General features: G+C 41.3%; 2 protein-coding genes and 1 long non-coding RNA gene across 3 annotated transcripts; 1 reads left to right on the top strand and 2 right to left on the bottom strand.

Annotated features, from left to right (window-relative positions):
* Nucleotides 1-2,415: 2,415 nt before the first annotated feature.
* Nucleotides 2,416-6,624, bottom strand: LOC109472279 (RRP15-like protein). Its single transcript, XM_019771951.1, has 6 exons — nucleotides 6,590-6,624; nucleotides 5,803-5,944; nucleotides 4,951-5,162; nucleotides 4,578-4,672; nucleotides 4,050-4,257; nucleotides 2,416-3,548 (listed from the first exon to the last, which is right to left on the bottom strand). Exons 1-6 carry the CDS (start codon nucleotides 6,593-6,595, stop codon nucleotides 3,396-3,398), a joined length of 816 nt encoding a protein of 271 aa, XP_019627510.1. The 5' UTR covers nucleotides 6,596-6,624; the 3' UTR covers nucleotides 2,416-3,395.
* Nucleotides 6,625-6,999: 375 nt separating this feature from the next.
* On the top strand, nucleotides 7,000-11,721 carry LOC109472321 (coiled-coil domain-containing protein 82-like). The gene is made up of 9 exons (XM_019772014.1): nucleotides 7,000-7,991; nucleotides 8,395-8,543; nucleotides 8,915-9,032; nucleotides 9,349-9,449; nucleotides 9,759-9,821; nucleotides 10,091-10,195; nucleotides 10,413-10,508; nucleotides 10,703-10,804; nucleotides 10,963-11,721. The coding sequence occupies exons 1-9, from the start codon at nucleotides 7,112-7,114 to the stop codon at nucleotides 11,044-11,046; spliced, it is 1,698 nt and encodes a 565-aa protein (XP_019627573.1). The 5' UTR covers nucleotides 7,000-7,111; the 3' UTR covers nucleotides 11,047-11,721.
* Nucleotides 11,722-11,980: 259 nt separating this feature from the next.
* On the bottom strand, nucleotides 11,981-13,475 carry LOC109472322. The gene is made up of 3 exons (XR_002140360.1): nucleotides 13,326-13,475; nucleotides 13,003-13,179; nucleotides 11,981-12,560 (listed from the first exon to the last, which is right to left on the bottom strand). It is a non-coding gene; the product is annotated as an uncharacterized LOC109472322 (long non-coding RNA).
* Between the last annotated feature and the right edge of the window lie 5,309 nt (nucleotides 13,476-18,784).

The raw sequence follows: 18,784 nt of genomic DNA, 5'->3' as shown, positions 1-18,784 counted from the left end.
TTAATGAACAACAAACGGCCTTCGTTATATTAGTTGGCGATGCTGAGTGCGAACATTTGAGACATTTGATGTTTGACTCGAATCAGGTGGTTAAGTTGTTTTTCTGGCTGAGAATATTTGATCCGTCCCTAGGTGGGCGACCCTTGGCCTTTCATGGCCTTCGTTTATCAGGAGAATACTGCTGAACAAGACATTCCACTTGGCGGATTCCTGCACCTGTGCAGAGGCAACTGTCGCCATTCATCACCAAGAATTATCATCAAACACGCACACACAAAACACGGACAATTTTTTCAAGAATAAAATGTATGGTCCATGGAACGCAAAATACTAGTCATAGGACTCCTCATCATATGGAATTGGCGGATATGAAGTGTTTTGTTTTATCATTTCAACCTTCAAGGCTGACCTCCATGTATGTGGATGTGTATGGTACATATCAGTTGGTACGGGTATCGAAGGTAGCGCCCTTGGCCGCAGCGCCCGTATCGGAAGGCGGCAGTTCTGTCCTCACCCCTGTAACGACTTCAGGGTAAGAGCAGGTGCTGCTGAAATCTTTAACAAAAAACATATTTACAGTCAGTCTTGACTCAGCAACATCCCCGCGGTTTAGTCTACCCCTAATGCGAACGGCCTGCCCACATGCACGTAAAACAATCGGACCACAGACACAAACACGCTTCTAACAACGCCTCGTCTTAACCCTGGATGAAGTCGCACAGGCCTCTTACATCCCGCCAAATTGACATTCTTGTTACAGCCAAGCTCAACAACAACCCACAGCTGTTTGTGAGCACGCCGATGCAATTATGGCACTTCCTCGCGTGTTGCAACACCATAAATATATTAACACATGGTTCTGTGTCGCGCGCTTCCCTCGCTTGACTTCTTCATCGACCGCACACTGGTTACTATGACAACGGGGTTGCTAGGACTTCCTGCCAGGAGCAGGTGGGTGGATGATGGACACGGGGTCAACCTGGGGGCACACATCCATCAGGTACACGGGAGGGCGCAGAAAAGTCTGTACGTTGTTCTGTGGAACTTTCCAATGTTGATTAAAGGGGTAGAGCAAGACAACCATCTGAAAAAAAGATCCTCAAGGCCTAGAGCTGTGTACCGGTACGCAGTACCGATACTGTACCGGTAAAATTGATTAGGTACAGGTCCAAAATACCTAATCCCTCAGTACCGGTACTGTACCTAAACAATTTCACACCAATTTTATGCCTATTTGTGACCGCAAATGTGTAAATAGCTGGTTAACAATGGGTCCCTGTGTAAGGACAGTGTGTTCATGAAAACAAAAACATATATATAGCCTATATTTTATCTGAGCATTCGCCATAAACAAAGAATAAACCTTAACTATCAAGTTTATTTATGTTTTTTTTGTTATTGAAGGAGTTCAGAAGAGCATATAAATTGGTCGAATTGTTCAGGTACAGGTTCAGGTCCGGACCTGTACCTAAACCTGTGTACCTGTACCTGTACCTGTACCTAAAATTTGTTTAGGTACACAGCTCTATCAAGGCCTCATCTTGCTAGCCTGGGTGCCATCCGATTTGTAACGGCAACCCCGAAAAAAATGCATATCATCTTGCTATTTGCATTTTACAGTTAAAGCCCACACACATATACTCTGTAGACAGTAGCACCCCTGTACCCACTATGTTCTTTATTTGGCAAGACTTCAATTTCCATTGTTTTAGCACTGCCTATCTTAGGAACCAGTTACTGAGCTTATCTGATGTGGGAACAAGTTCTGATGTAACAAATAACCATTGTGCTTAATGAATACAGAGTTATCTTGAGGAATTCTTCAATGGTACTTCCTGTGGTGAAAACAAAGGGTCACAGTTTACCTGAACAACCTGGATCTTCAGGAATGCCGAGTATGTGCTCTGTAGATCCCATTCCTACTGGTTGACACTTAAATCCGCTTTATCTGTAATCAAATTGACCTCACAAAAACCCCATTGGTGGGTTGGTAAAGATGATTGGCAGGCGATGACTAATCATTTCCTTGATGGAAAGATGTTTCATTTGTGGTGGTACCACACAGGAACTCTGTGTGTGTTCCTGGGGAGGTGGCCGTACAAGGAGAGCCTGGTTAGGTCATTAGCAGGAGGTGGGTCTTGTCAGGAATTACAGACTAAATTAAAAGTATACTACATGTATTTCATAATTAGCACCAGAAGTGCATTTCATGGTGTCATGCAGGTGACTGACTATCATGCAACCATTCGCAAATAGTTTACCTTTGAGTCCAAATCCCACATCATTTTCAGGTTGCTTCACTTTTCTGTGGCAGGTGTGATGTTGAATGTCAAGAATTGATGTAAGAATGACAAGGAAGAACCATAATTAAACTGATAGTTTTAACATGTCATTTATGTCATCAGTCACTTGATATTTGGTAATACTGCAATTTGAGCATAGATCTAAAATATTTCCCAGTGTCATCTCCTCTATCAAGCAGATTTGAGAAGTACATGTAGCTTGGTTCTTGGGATGTCCTCCATTTACATTTCAACAATGTTGCTGACAGGACAAGTCTCAGATTCAAGAAATAAGTTTCTTTTCAAGAAAGCCCAAAGGTGTATTCCAAGTGGAATAATAACATTTAATAAAATTAAAGATTAAAAGATTTTCACAGTTCACAACTACATACTGAACTTGTTCAGATAAAGCTGACATCATTGTACTAGAATAATTCTATTGTTGAATCCAAGGCTTTGTACAAATCTTAAGTGGAAGAACTCTACACCAGGTAGTTGTGGAAATATTGACATGTTCATATCAAAAGGAAATGTTCTACAGGAACACAAGCAAGCCTTGGTTATCCTAAAAGGAAGTGGAGAGGAAAACAGGAGGGGGTTGTTACTTCCTCAGAGTAGGTCACACAGACGGTGTGTGGTCTGGTCTCTCCTCAACATGGGAGGGCAGGGCAGAGGTCAAGTTCTGAAGCAATCTGTCACCGGGGAGCACTTCAACTATGATAGACAGGGCTCTTATGGAACCTTAGGTCAAACTTTGACACATAGTGTAAAGTGTTCTATGCATCCCACCTATCATAGAAAACAGTGCATAGTATTGTGTAGATTTACACATTAATTAACAAGATGTTTTGATTGTTATTACAGGGAAAAGTTGTACAAAAATATGATATTTTGTCAAAATTACACCTTTGCAAAAGGTGTGTGTGTGTCTGTGATGAGGTCTTTTGGGAACTATTATATGTATATATTGTAGGTTTTACAGATGTTAAAATAGATATAGATGTTTAAAGTACTGGATTTACAACCATACTGGATGTACAATACATTTACAACCATATTACACCATACAAAGTACACAATCTGCCCATGTTTGGAAGGTTTCCATTTTATGGTTTAGTCCTCATCTCCACTAGATAAGTCCTCCTCTCCACTCCTCTCCTCCTCCTCTTCATCACTCTCCTTGTCCCAGTCCTTCATGTTGGAGCCCATCATATAATCATCTCGCAAAATCTTCCAGGACGGCTCATCCTTGTCTGGCACCTTCCCCTGGAAAACACATGGCGATGTTAGGGCCTGCTTCCTGCCACACAGAACAGTCATGGGCATGGTACAGACATTAAGAACACCTGCACTGCACCTGTTCAGACAACACATGGACCACTGCTGGGATTCATAGACTAAACACATCCTAAAAATTGTGGATTACCATTGAACCGTCCAGATGTGAAGCAAATGTTTATCAACCCTTAATGACAAATTAGTGACAGATTGACTGCATCAATGTCATGATTGCCTAAATGTGGTCTTCTTTCTTGTACAGGATAAAACTGTAAAGGAAGCTAGCAGGGCAAAAGAAATTGTTAACACATTCAAAGTGGTTCAGAGATGCTTGAAAATAGGTCCAACACTGCCTGAATTGACAAATAGATAAGCAAGTGGCAATATATTTACATTAAGAATATTACAAGATCAGCACAAACCACTTATTCTTTTTTAATAAATTCATGTAAAATCAAGTAAAATCCTACCGGTATTGTCATAGAGTACCTTATTAAGTTGGTTGTCCTTTCTTCTTTCCATTGTTCCACTTGGTGCACCTGCTGCTTTTGTTTCCTTGAGTTTATCCAGAAACGAACCTTTGCTGATTGATGACATTGCCTTGGCTTTCTTACTCTCTGTTGGTCCAGCCTCCTGCAGTTTTTCCTGGATGGTCTTCTGTTCCTTCTTAACAGCGTTGAACAGCTGCACAACACCTCTGCAGGAAATAGGAATAAAACAACATGAACCTCACAGATCAAAGGCCATCCTGTATACAAGAAAGTGCAGGATTCTGATCAAGCCAAGGTGTTTCCTTCAAACATGTGGCCACAGTTACCCGAAACTAAAAAGATAATTTGAAATAATTTGAAAATACTTAAATCAAATCTTTCCTGTTTATTTTTATATTTTTTTACCTGGAAAGAGGCTAAAGCGTGATCCACAACTCGGATAGCTGTAAAACTAAGGCATATTCTACAACACTGCTAAGAATCCATTCCAAACATGATAAAACCTCGGACTAACAGAACATGTTACCTTGTTGCTATTCTTTGCAGTGCCCTTTCCCTTTCTTTCTCTGCAACATCAGGTTTCACTCTGCCCATCTCTTCCCATTGTCTCTTTACTCCAGCCTAGTGAAACAAAATACATGTGTATTAGTGGTGGTGGTACAGCACACAGGCAAAGAAACTGTTCCTACAGACAGCATCAATCTAATTGCATATTTTCTTAATTGTTAAGTTCTTTAGCAAGTGGTTCTAAAGAATAACTTGCTAAATTGGCATTAGATGATCAGTAATTATCTCTTTAACATTTCGAGCATTGTCAAATACAAGTACTACTAGTCTCACTACCTCACAGTGAGAAGCAACCGATTTTGTTGCAAAGGAAAAGGAAACAATGAAAGTACCTTTTTTGTCTGTTCTTTTTTCTCCTCCCTTTCTTTTTCTTTCCTTTTCTCAAATTCTTTGTTCTTCACCAAGATTGGTGTCTGCTTGTTGCTTGCCACCTGCTTCCCCAGGATCTTGGCCATGGCGTCTGCCCATCCAGCGTTCCCTGCTGTGGAGTCTGTAGGATGTGTGGGGCTGTCCTCCCCATCCTCATCATGGTCAGCACTGATCTCTGATGGTGAGTTAACAACATATAGAGTATGGTCAGTCTTTTGTACAAAAAGTAACTGTGCAGAATGAATGTGTGCACTATATATAACATTGAACATGGTTATAACACTTCTTCATTTGGCTGTCCAATATTATACTGTACCTTGAGGATACATTGAGGATACATCAGTGGCTAAAGGCGTTGTATTAGCTATAGCGGTTTAGTGATTCGTTGGATAAGGGTGGATTTTTTTACCTCCATCAGTCCATAACATATTTAAGGAGGTTTAGGACGGAAAGTTTCTGTCTCACGTCCTTGGCATATTCAAGTAACGTTAGTTACTAGCAGGTTTCAGAAGCATAATTTGTACACCATCATCAAACACACAACATAAAAGTTACATACCGTACTAACGTTACATATTTTTGCTGTAGAGAGGTGGATAGCTCTTGCATGTATCTATGGCCTGATATTTCGCATTCATAGTGGTGACCTTGCTGTGAGCCGGACAGATTCTAGCGATACCGAGGAAAAAATTAGACGGTTTTGCTTTCACGTGCGTGAGCCGTGGGGAGGGGGGCTGCTAAAAACGATTCAACGAGTAACAAATATTATGTCATAAAAGTAGTAAATAAAACACAAATGATTTGATTAACAGTACCATCGTCATCTTCGTTACTACTTGCGTCAGCCTCACTGCCAGAATCCTCCTCTGAGCCGTACGAAACGTTTACAAAAGCTCGCTTCTTGTGTCCCAACATGTTTTTCGTCTGCACGGCGGCCATGTTGACCATTCCATTAGACTAATAGGGAGGGTAAGCAAACATAAAGGAACGTTTTAAAGATTGAGAAGTTGATATAAAAATTAGAAACGTTAAAAATGCAATCTAATAGTACTTTATATGTCAATTCTTTTGCTAGGTAAGTAGAATAATAACGATATCTTTTTACAATAAAGTTATTTTAAAAATTTATATTTCGCTTCTCCTTTCAAAATGTAGTATCCTCCCACATGTCTTCACGCGTTACCTAAATAGTTTGCAAGAGATTATCAAAATTAGTTGATGGGACTCATGGGAGTATCATAAGTCGAAGGAAAAGGAAGAAACGATGAAAGACACGTAATTTGACGAGTTAACGGCGCGTAAAACTCATCGAGCATATAGATCACCTTTGACCTCTAGAACGCCAGTGCTGGGCAGGTTTTGGCGCGAAAACATTGATTCATACTGGGTGTGTTGTTGTTGCCTGAACTGAAGGTAAGAGTTGGTGGTTTTGCAGGGAGTGGTTCATCCAAATAATATGCGGCATAACATCCTGGCAATAAACACATATCGGATATAACTCTTACCATCGAAACGTTACTCGGCATGTAACCAGATTGATTGGTTGATTGAGCCAGTGCTGTATTTAGATGCAAATCGGTTTCGCCCCCCTCCCACTCTCACCTTCATCCCTTCATGTTCCAGGATAAAACGTTTAGCGTTTCCTGGCAACTACAAGCATCTCTTAACGTACAGCGTTATGTGAATTTAGGTGATTAAGAGTTTTCGTCATGTATAAGCAAGAAGGTTGATAACCAAATGACAGACAGACGTCACTGCCCCTACGGCTTAATTTATGCAATGAGCTTCCATCAACATGATGATGAAAGCTCCTTGATCTATGGGACTAATGATGATGATGGTGATGATAACCAGCTAGCTATTAGATAACATTTTTACCATATTATATCACCTGCAACAGTTTTGTTAACACTAAACCTCCTCCCGACACTAACACAGATCAGCAAGATTCACGGCGTAATTTGACACCAATGAAGAATCTAGAGAATGTCATGCAACAGAACAACGGGTACCACTAGAAAATCTTACCAATACCAGGCTGAAACTCCTGCATGTCACCGAAGCAGATCCCTTCAAAGAAAGTCACAGCGGGAACAGAGGCAGCTCAGGTTTGGGGACAGAGAGATGACAGAGGAAGGAAGGTCTGTCAGTCCAAGAAGACGAAAAAGCACCCGTGCTGCAAAGAACCCAAGAGTCTCATACGAGGAGTTAGGAGACGTGTCTCTCTCAGATGAGTCTGATGGGTCTTTGTGGGATGAAATGGGACTCAGTGACTCTGATGAGCTGTCGCAGAACAACAGAAGAAAGAAGCAGAAGAGGACGATGCAAACTCGCAGGAGGATGAGGGCGTCAAGTTCAACAAAGAAGAGATTCACCAGGGGTCATGATGCTGCATCATCATCAGAGGAAGAAAGTGATGACTTTATTGTTGATAGTGAGGTCACAAGTTCAAGTTCTTCCTCCCAGGACCACAGCGACGAGTCCTGCCCCAGCCCACAGGAGATAAAACAGGGCAAGAACAGGCCGAGAACGAATGGCAGGGCAAGACGTGATGCTGAAGATATGAAGAGGAACTCTGATGAAGATGTTGTTGCAGTGAGTAGCTCGGCCAAGAAAAGGAAGAAAAGTTCAGCTCAGTTAGTGTCGTCCTCAGATGAAGAAGAACAACAGAAGAGGAGGAGGAGGATCATAATTGCGTCAGACAGTAGCGACAGCTCAGATGAAGGCTGCAGAAAGTTGGAAACTTCAGAAACCACCTCAGCTGAAAATGGCCAGCCCAACAACCAGCAGCGTGCAGGAGTGAAAGATGCTGCTGCTATGAGCGAGGGTGCTGGTGGAGGAGTCCGGTCAGACAAGGGAAGGTCTGAGAAAGATGGCCGAGACAGAGACAAGCGAAATGGTACATCTTCATCCAAGGCAAGGAGGGCAAGAACATCTGCCATACAAGACAAGAAGCAGACTGCCCTGGAGAGGTTAAAGAGGCAGAGGGACAGGAAGAAACAAGGTAGCTGAACGTCTTTTTTCTTATTCTGGATTCATCTGATACTAGTACTTTCAGAATCATTTTGTAGTGTATGTATGAAGGATTTTTTTCTTCTATCAGATCCCTTATTACCATGTTTTCAAACAAGCCTTCTTTCTTGTTTACATTGAGCAGCATGTACTAATTTTCTGGTGCAATGATGAACAATATGCTGCGGTTACCTGAAAGAACCATGAAGTTATAGGCATACCTGAGCACAATAGGACCTTCCATGTAGCCTACATGACAGTCATTTGTTTTGTTATTGTTTGATTCGATGGTTGGATAGGCTATTCCTGTTGTAGAAGGGTATGGCAGTTTCCCATACTTGCTCACATCTTTATAATCAATTTAAGTATATTTCTTTATTTTTCCAACAACCGAGGAATCAACAAAAGCATGTGTGAATCAGAGGAGGAGGAAGAAGAAGATAAAGCTGAAGTCATCAGTAGTGAATCTGAAGACTCCTTCATTGTTTCTGATGAAACTGATGAGGAAGATGGAGATGAAATCCTGGAGGATGAAGATTCGGTGGTATGTGCTTGTATAATGCAATGTGTACATGTAGTATATGTAAGCAACACTCATGTAAAGTAATAATCTTTTGTAGTCAACTGTTGAATTTTACAAGGAAAAAGTAGGGTAAAGGGGACAAAAATCAAGACTTTTTATTGATATTTTTTATAATTGTACCTGTGTAAGGATCCTAGTTGAGGATCCTTAGGATCCCAATAGTTGACCACTGACCAGGTGGCAATAAAAATAGTTACATTGTGAACTTTAATCACACTGATCCCACCTTAATTTTTATGGAGAAAATGTAAAATGCTTGAATTACACCTTTCTACCAGTTCATTTCACCAGTTGATATACTGATATACCTTGAACATTTTCTCCTTATCCAGGGAGAGATAGTTCATCAGGAGAAGAAGACACAGTTCCAGAGCTGGTTGGAGCTGATGCTGTGTGCAAACTTACAGGACAACCCAGGGGAGTACCTCCGCACTGCTAGGTTCAACAGAGGTAAGGGCTGGGCTGCAGTTTATGATGTGGTTGATAGGGGGCACTTGGCAGAACAGCTCCATTCAAACCTCAACTTCGCACTGGCATTGTTTTCTTGGTCATTAATAGGGGCTTGTGTTTGGGCTTGACAGATCAACTTGCAGCTTAATTTTTAAAAAAAATTTGATGATTTCAAGTCAGTGTGTTTGCAATTGAATTTTCAAGTTAACATATAATGATAGAATTTCTATGAAGAAATTGAGGTACATGTACATGTATCTTTAGTACTTTGTGGTGGATGTAATGTGTGATGTGACTTTTATTCTCATTTGCTCAGACATTCCAGATGACACCCGAAATAATGTTGCAGAAGTGCTGCACAGGATACAGGCTGCCACGAGCCTGGTCTTCAGTACGGCCTGGAGGAAGAGCTTCAAAGTAAGACACTCATACATCTCTCTGGTTTATCAAGTACTAGTGACAATGTCTTTACATTGTTACATCTTACATCAAACAGATAGGAATAGATAGAATCTTGTAGTGTGGCACTATGATGATCTCCAGAAGTATCTACTAGTATTTGATCAGTTAACATTGAAACAAAGTCATGTACATGTACACAATCTTTTATCAGTCTGAATGCATATTTTTCTGTTCTGTCTTTAAAATTTACCCATTACTGAATATTACTCAGAAACCCATGTGGACAGGATTTTTTCATGTGTACAACTGTTTCCTCTGACGCAGGAAGCCATTGAAATGCACCCCTTCTACGTCAACAACCCTTCTCATAGTTACATGAACTGTCAGGTGAGTAAAAACACTCTGGTACATATTCAGTGTAATGTCAGCACACCTGTGTTGTGGCACCAATGACAGTCACCTGTCGACACCTTGATCCTACATGGCCATGTAATTGGTGTGCTGTGTTGTTCTACATCCCTAACCGTCACACATCTCAGTCCCCAAAGAATGCTGCTCCTGACTTTGATGCATTTCCCACATAAGATACCTGCTGCCTCAGTAGATGAACTATCGTCCCCGTGAAAGTAATTATGTTGACACTGATGTTTTTGCAGGCATGTGGTCGTCCTGATCACCCCAGCTCACAAGCCATCAGCCTGAGGGGAACACCGTATGATAGGGAAACATTTGAAGACGATGACTTTGGCAACTACGAGAAGGTGAAATGTTTTGTCTCTAAGATGGAAGTGAGGATTTGTACATTGGAGACAATTTCACCACTAAACCTATTTCACAATATTTGTTACTACATGTACTATGGCAGGACCCAAGGTGTCTATGGAACTTGCTCAGTTGAAGATTAATGTCTAATATCTAGTTATGATTTAAGTTTCTTCTGTTGTTTGTACAATAATCTGATGTGTTTCTGCTGTGCAGTCGTTTGATGTAGGGTGCTTCTGCCAAGAGCGGTCGGAACTTTACCATGGCCTGTACCACTTCAGATACAGGGTGTTTCACACCTGTAAAGCTGAGGTAAGGGTTTTGTGCCTAAGAATGAAAACTTGTACATTTGGAATGTTCTTATAGTATTTTTAAAAAACACGCCATATTCCCAAACACTAAACATCTTTTGTTGGTACAGTTGTATCCTAACAGGCATATGAAAAAATGTTTAAGACGAGAAGCCCTAAAAATTCAGGTTCCTATCTTGTCCATGTTACCTGCAGGCAGAGAAAACCCTTGCCATGTTGCGGGATGAGGGGGAAGAAGACCCAGATGATGACAAGGTGATTGACAGGTGTTTAAAAGACCAGGACTGGACAGATGAGGTAATGTTGTCACTCCAACACTTTGAATTTGCTGTTTCAACTGTTGAGGTACAAGAAATGCTACAGATGAATGTTCCAGCAGTTCCTTATTGTTGTTTTGTACATGACAATTGTTCTCTTCTTTTCACTATTGATGGGAAATGTTGTTTTTTCCTTAGTTGTTTAATGAGATGGAAGGCCTGATTGAAGATGTTCACCAGCAGTACACAGCTGACTACAGCAAGCCATGGAAGGCAGTGTAGTGTGACTCTTGCTCCTTAGATCTTTTTCTTGCGTATAGTTCAACACTGGTATTGAGCAGTTGCTTGCAATTCTTTCCTCAGGAATTATAGCTTACTTCTGATTTTATTGTGTACAACTGGAATGTAATGTGGAATCAAACAGCTTATAGTCTTTCTAAGCTTAAACTAAATTTAACTGATTTGTATATTTTGATAAAAGTACACCAAGATTTTGTATAAATTAAAAAAACTTCTGTAAATCTGGATGTTTATTCAGATTTTAGGTATCCATTGTGGAACCAAGATGTAAAAGAACATGACATGAGATAGGAAATTAACTAAAGATGATACGACATGATGAATTTACAAGACGTTTGATTTCAATATGTACATTGTATTTTTGTAGGAGGCTGTATATTTTAGTCATCTGTCAAGCATTGTAAAAGTAACTCCAGTCTTGTACTTCATGAAGTGAAACAGCATTCAAATGAAATATAGAGTCATAGCCAATTACATTGTTTGTAATATAGCAGTGCCTTTGGAACTCAGAAAAGGCAGTACACCAGATATTTTATGTACAGTTTTACATGGATTTATAGATATGTCTGGATGTGGACATGCATTTCTGATTACAGCTAACCTTGCAGATGCCCATGTACTTGATAGTACTGTCTGCCAATAAAGAGCTTATTTTCATGTGGTGTGTGCATTTCCAGTATATCCAAGTTCTGAGTAGCTTTGCATTCCTATTTAGGATAGTAGTGCTCTGATACTATGTGCTACCTATAACAATGACATTTATCACAACAATTACATGGTTACAACTCTTTCCACTTTATTCAACTGATCCATCCAGGTAAATGGCTCACTCAGACAAGGTAGAAATAACCCATTTAAGTTCATAAGTCTCTACCTCAGAAGAATCAAACATTCACTATATTTCTACTTTCATTTGAAGAAGTCCTTATTGTGGCCATGTCTGACTAAATCTCAATATTGCAAACATATTTCAGTCTCAGACTCCCTTGAAGGTCAACAGAACACTACGCAGCCTTGTCACCTGAACTGCTGCTCTCTGGGTCCGAGCTTGGTCTTTTCCACACCTGGTGGATTTCTGTCTTCAGTTCCCCGGGTTTGGGCGGCACCTCGGGGATGGACAGGTCAGGGTTGTACAGTTTGTGCATGACCTGTGCACCAGCAAACATGGACAGCATGCTGGCTGTCAGAAACCGCAGGTATGGCCCCCACGGCACACCTGCTGGCATTGTTCTTGTCAACTCGGTGTCACATGTGAAATTGCTTCTGTGGAAGGATATTGTCTGCACATGTGATGTGCTAAGATATCCTTATACCAAGATCAGAAGTTTTAATAAATGCTGCTCCTTCAGTATAGAATGATATACAGTTTGGCAAAGTGCTTTCTTCTAGGATTGCAAAGTTGTTATTGTAAGTTCATCCTTGATGTTGATCATTGTTTCTTTCTGTGGCTGCAGCCTCGTATTGTCGCTCTGCCTGCTTTCTTCTGTACACGTCATCTGCAATGAAGAAGTCTTAGTTGTGTCACTTAATCCAAACAGCAATATGAATCATGATGCAATCACTTTTGTATCCAAGACAGAAATCTCAACCTTTGAGGTGGTGTATTCAGTACGACGGGATGTCAAGTTTGGAAATGACCATTGAGATGATTAGCAAGTACTGGAGCTACTTAAAAAGGAATTACTCAGACAATTAATGTAGATATGTCTAACAATTACATACACTTGAAGGAGTAGCCAGTCTTGTTTCTGTCACAAGAACCTTTGACCAGAACAATTCAAGGTCACTCACATGATCTCACTATTCATTTAAATTAAGTACCGCATATTTGAAAGGTTCACAAATCATTTACCTGTGTGTAATGTCATTATTTGACATCAACTCCCATAACTTGAGCCACACAACATGTTAATCAACCATATATAATGTGCTACTTACAGAAGGTTTCCCTGCCCAGCCGAACGTTGATCATGAACCACTCCATCCCCGCCCCCATCACGAAGAAGAACGGGAGGAAGCGGTACACTCCTAGCCGCCGCTTCCCCGGCCACAGGTCCAGAAGCCCCCTGATCCTTCGGTTGGGTTTACGGAGAACCATCCAGTTGTACAACTCGCCTTCAGAGAACAGAACGGGAGAAAAGTTGAAAAGTTACACAACGTGGGGGGAGGGGGGCACGGGAGTTAAACATCTTTTCTTGGCTGTCAATAAGAAAGAGATAGTGAAATTCACTTGACTGATTAAACTATAGTCTATACTCTACCTGTACATCAAATACGAGTGCACTGCGTCCCCAGCTGCTTACTTACAGATGAATACAGTAATACAAAATCTGCATTTCTCGTCGTCCTTGGTTGGTTGACCTTTGACTGCACCTCGGTTAACCGCACACAAGCGCAATCGACTCAAATTTTGACCCGGTGAACAGTAACAAACTGTCAAAAAGCTACACTATGAATCAATTATGTGTAACGTTACACGGTGTTTTATTTTGTTAGAAACTTTTGATGAATTTAACCTAATTTTTGTCTTTCAAAATGCTATTTTCCTATTTGGCAGTTGCGATGCTTTCTTTTAGTGATACGAGGTCATGGGTGACACAGCATTACCTGATACTCGGATAATATCACTAACTGGTCACTAAGTGTCAAGAATGCACCATAGCACTGCTGTTCTTCTCGGGGTCGTTCAAATGTCACTGAATCACACAGATTAATTGCCGTTATATATGTAAATGACCGTGTGCGAGTGTGAAAATTTGTGAAAATATCATAACAGTTAGAAGAATATTGGTATGACATCATCAAGTTCTCACAGTCGCCTCTTTTCATATTCTCTCAGGTTATTTTTATCATCCACCGTCTTCAAGGTTTTATCGTTGTTGTCCCGACACCGGTACCAAAGGTTGCATTTTTCTCGGACGATTGTAAATTCAATTTCCTATTTAACGTACATGTACTGTATGGTAATCAGCTAGAGTTGTGTTACTTCGCGGGTGATCTCTAGTTGGCATCGGGTTCTCCTGCTTTCTAAATTGTTAACATCAAGGACATTATAATGTCCTTGCTGACATCGAAATTCAGGACCGTGATGGCTGAGATAATACCGGCGCTTCCCAGGGATTTGAATAACTTACGTCAGTAGTAATACCTACATGTAGCTAAAGGCAACGGAAGAAGCCGGCTTCATTAAAGATAAAAGTCAGCTGAGGAAATGGGCTCTACCGGGTGTCTTTATCCACTTCTCCCAGCAGAGCTTCATCCCTACTTAAGCTGTACAGGGAAATATAATGAGTACTAGACTTAACGTCGGCGATTGCCAGCATATTTCTGTCATTGTTTCTTACATTAATGACACTACATTGGTGTATATGTTACCAAGTAGTCTCTTCCAAAATATTCACGTTTAAAGCGGCAACAGTTGGTAGTGAGAAGGGGCATATCCACGCTCTCTGCAGCTTACTGTCAGTCTCGGACAAACGGAGACCGTCTTTGGCAGTGTCTATACACAAAACACGTGGGCTTTCATTTCCTTATATTATATAACAGCCAGACACAACATTTCTTTTAGTTTGCAAAGTCTGAACTACACAGAGTAGTGACGGTTTACCCTTGTCAGACGTCAGAACATTTTCACACAGCACAGCAACAAAGGCCATTTGTTCACTGATACAACACGGTACCAAAATACCAAGGCTATATATAAACTACGATATGTTCATCGCATGTTAGACAGCACACAAGTAAATCCATTTGTTCTTCAGTGTTTGTGATTGACCGATCTACAACCAAATGAACTTCGCTGGTGACATTTTCATTCTTATAAGGCGCAAAAATGTTGACATCCCTACACAAAACGTAGGATAAAGTCGAACCTTTGGGGAAAAGGGACCAAGGGAGACAGACACATCATACATAAGAGACAGAGTAACAAAAGCGTTACATGTGGCGCTCAGTGCCTCTACCGGTGCTAAAGCGCCCTCCCTTGAGAGTATGTCCGGCAGTAAAAAGCCATTCTAAGCCGTTTATATGTCATTTGAAACCAGAAAGTCCCCTCACAACCACGGGGTGGATTTCTAGAAGCATCTAGCTCGGTTTGTTCTCCATCATGGATTACACCCACGCCGCAATTCTAGCACCTACCTGATCTTAAGTTGCCGCTTCGCAAAGTGTGGAAAAGTAGTGTTCAATTATTTTCCTGAAAACTGAAGAACCCATTTTGTGTGCTAACGTCTGACAAATGAAGATGATGACCTGACTCCCAACGAGAGAACACTAAATTTTGAAAAATAAGAGAACAGAAAAACTTGAGAAAACAAACACCGGTAATGCATTCTGGGGGACATTGCTTAAAATGCTATGAATACGTCCATACATGTCAGAATGGGAGCAATATTGGAAAGACAGTCGGTCCTGCATTTTGCGTAAGCAACGCAATAGCAAAGCACTAAACTCAGCGTTAGATGTCAGGCGTCCATTGACCACCCACACCTTTTAAGGAAATGGTAGAAAGTGTGTGCGTCAATGAGGAACAGTCTAGACATTGTTGAGGGAGGAGAGATCCTGACGCTGGCTGACAAGTTATCTGGCAACTCTATAGAGAACTTAGAAAACGTCACGATCTTCCCTCTCAGAATCTGTTAAGGAAACGTCTGTATGGATCAAACAATTTCGGCATCCGGAGTACGCTCCAAGTTCTAGTTAGTGCTTAACACTTGAACATTGCGGAACCGGATAATTAGAGCCTAACGGCTCATTTTTAGGCGGTGGTCTCGGCTGATCTGTTCCGCTGTAAACTCTTCATGGCAGGAAATGAGCTTGGGAGAGTTCGCTCTGCCAATTAGATATAGAAGGATTACATAAACGGATACTTGAGATAGATGATATACATGTGCGTCATGGAAAGAACGACGATGCATGCTGCTGTAGTGTATAGTAGTTGGAATGTTAAGGTCGCTAGTTTGCCTTGAAAAAGTGCATATTCATGAAGGGGACTTTTATGGACAATGTCACTTCTTTTTTTTTTCAATCCGGCAGCTCCCAAACTAAGTATACTACTATTCGTCTAATAAGAAATATTTTGTAATGTGTTCCATGCATCGTATATCATGATCAGTACGGCATCGCTGCAGATGAACCAAATATTACATTGTAATGGATGAATGAACTTGCCTTCTCATGTCAAAAGCTGTACGATCTTGTATCAATTTTGAACCTAGCTATCTGTTGCGATCATGTCAAATATGACGTGTGGTCTTATAGCTGCTATCAGATGTTGAGTTGGATGGATAAATTGAATATCTCACTGAATATAGTCATTAGACTCATACTAGTGTAGGAAAGGAGAGATGAGAGTAGAGTACATAGTAGTCAGCCAAAGCTAGCTTCATACAGAGAGCCACCATTGTTTGATTCTTATAGACATTTGCTCTTAAGAACTGTTATGCAGATGATACTCTTATCTATACCTCCCGAAAGCTGTATGCACACAGAGGGTCGGGTGTAAGTCATCGGCTTCCTGTGTAACTCAAAGTGACTATAATGATGAGTTCTGCAAACAGTGAGTGGTGGCAAATTACACAAGTTGTGCAAACAACTGTAGCTCACTGAACTCCGGGGAAAATATATAATGGACAAGTAATAACGTAGCCGTGATAGTGCAAATATCCAACCGGTACAGGGACTAACTGCATCTGTGACTGTGGGTTTAAACTTTACCCAGGACATCGTTGCGACTTTGCACAGTGTCTGTGTATCTACTCTGTACGTTCCCAGTAGTCTGGTTGGCGGACGTAGGCTTCTGTGATGAATGTGGGAGAAAGCTTCACTTAGATGAATACCTGTGGATTTTCTCGTCTTGTAACAAGTCCCACGCCATTTGTTCCAAAGTATATAATCCAGACCATCCTTCTCATGTTTGTACATATGTATACCGGATAAGTCCAATCAGCCATTTCTGTCTTGCGCGCGTTTGGTGAGATCAGGTGCAGTTGACATTACAAGGCGTGTTTTCAAAATGGGATATATACAGAAAAACGATCTGGATGGAAATGTTGAAACAGTAACACCATCCTCTTCATTGCAAAATGCCTGTAGCATTTTCCCTTAGTCTATCAGCCGCGGATTTTGCGTTATAGTAGTGTATGACTTTCGCTCTCTGAGCACTAACACTGCCTGAATTGGTTTTGGGGGTATATTGTAAACCCCGCAGTGCTCAGATAAGTCAAGAGACAATGGAGACCGTGTCAATTCCTACAGCTGAGTGAGGAGGCTGCACATGTACATTGACGTTAAACCTACCCGATAGTCGAAAAATGGTCGCTTAGATGTTGCAAGCGTAAACTGCAAGGTAAAAAGGATAATTCGGCTGAGAAATGTTATGTTTATTTAATACGCAGTGCCTGAAAAGGGGGTTCGGTAGGCGGGTTTGGACTATACTGTCAATGTAACAAGAAAGTACGAAGATGCTTTGAAAATTTAAAACTGGGTATTTTAGTCTAAAGACCATGTTGAATGTGCAACAAACTACCTTAGCCTGGAATCCACCCTGTTCTATCTCCAGTGCCATTCTCATGATAGCTTCTCAGCAGGATGTTTTGGCAGAAGAGGAGTTAAAATAATAGGACAAATATCACGCAAACATTTGGCAGTATACAGCAGGGTGGCATTCAGAATGAACGTCTAAGCCTGCCATTGAACCTGCCCTTTTCACGTTGATCGCCCGAGAAGGCGCGAGCCTCCGGTTTGCATGCTAAACGGTTGCCGCTCGAAGATAAGAGGAGCAGTACATTAGGCCACCCGGTCAGAATCTGATTGGCTGCCGCGGGCTCTGGTTGCCTGTTCTTTCAACTTCAAGCGACAATGACGCCGTAGAACAGAAAATGTGATCAGATAGTTTGCCCGGCTTCCGAGAAGGAACGTCGATAAAATTCCAGGAAAAGATAAGATCCGCTAGAAACAACATATGCATGCCTTTGTGTAGGTGTAGTTGTTATTTGGGATCAATGAACAGTTTTCCACGATAACAGCACAGTTTAATGTCACTGTCTTTAGTGTAAGACTCCAACGCACACTCGTTCAGCTGTCTGTTTGTTCCAGCTTCATCGTCTAAAGCTGCTAACCTTTTGGTTGATTGGAGCGTATCTTCAGTAAAGACGTTTAAGTTTTCTACAGTGAGAAAGCGGGACGACCCGAGCTCGTTTTGCGCTGGAAGTTGTCAAAGGAAAGCCCAACCTTCCCTGCAAGCGCGTCTACATCAGATACATGCTGCACCGCACGGGAAATGGCGCGGGAAGCAAGCTAACTTACACCGGCTAAAAATAAGGTTGTTACCATTAAATCGATAACTGGGGTCTGTTATACGACCCTTACAATTACTGACGGAGTGTGATTACAGCATTCAGGTAGTACTCTGTGTCTGCTTTCTGTTGGAGTGCAGCCAATGTTAGTTTTATTCTGAGTTCAATTTCCGCGTACAAATCATGATAACTTTGTTACAGTGCTCTTGTGGCCATGCTTCCGTTGGAAATATGTTTTACTACGGAAACATTTTCATTCCAGAGCTTGAGAACTCGTCTCCAGCGTACAGCTGGACTTGGGCTTTGGCGTAATTAATTTTAAGAGGGCAATAAAATCAGTCTGACCGGAAGAAGTCCAGAACGCAGGATATTACAAGTTGGATGCTGTCCTGGCTCGAAACATCTGGTGATAGTTATCGAGTTTT

The sequence above is a fragment of the Branchiostoma belcheri genome, unplaced genomic scaffold (genome assembly GCF_001625305.1).
Source record: "Branchiostoma belcheri isolate BF01 breed outbred unplaced genomic scaffold, Haploidv18h27 scaffold27, whole genome shotgun sequence".
Taxonomy (NCBI): domain Eukaryota; kingdom Metazoa; phylum Chordata; class Leptocardii; order Amphioxiformes; family Branchiostomatidae; genus Branchiostoma; species Branchiostoma belcheri.
Note: the sequence above shows the minus strand (reverse complement) of the source record. Positions and strands in the feature narration are given on the sequence as shown.

Excerpts from the sequence above, each read along its gene's own strand:
- LOC109472279 (XM_019771951.1), bottom strand. Across the intron at positions 4,673-4,950 it reads AAAAAGAACAGACAAAAAAG|GCTGGAGTAAAGAGACAATG; the intron begins GTACTTTCATTG and ends TTGTTTCACTAG. Across the intron at positions 4,258-4,577 it reads CTGCAAAGAATAGCAACAAG|AGGTGTTGTGCAGCTGTTCA; the intron begins GTAACATGTTCT and ends TATTTCCTGCAG.
- LOC109472321 (XM_019772014.1), top strand. The coding sequence starts at position 7,112 with ATGACAGAGGAAGGAAGGTCTGTCAGTCCAAGAAGACGAAAAAGCACC. Across the intron at positions 10,196-10,412 it reads ACTTTGGCAACTACGAGAAG|TCGTTTGATGTAGGGTGCTT; the intron begins GTGAAATGTTTT and ends TCTGCTGTGCAG. Across the intron at positions 10,509-10,702 it reads TTCACACCTGTAAAGCTGAG|GCAGAGAAAACCCTTGCCAT; the intron begins GTAAGGGTTTTG and ends TGTTACCTGCAG.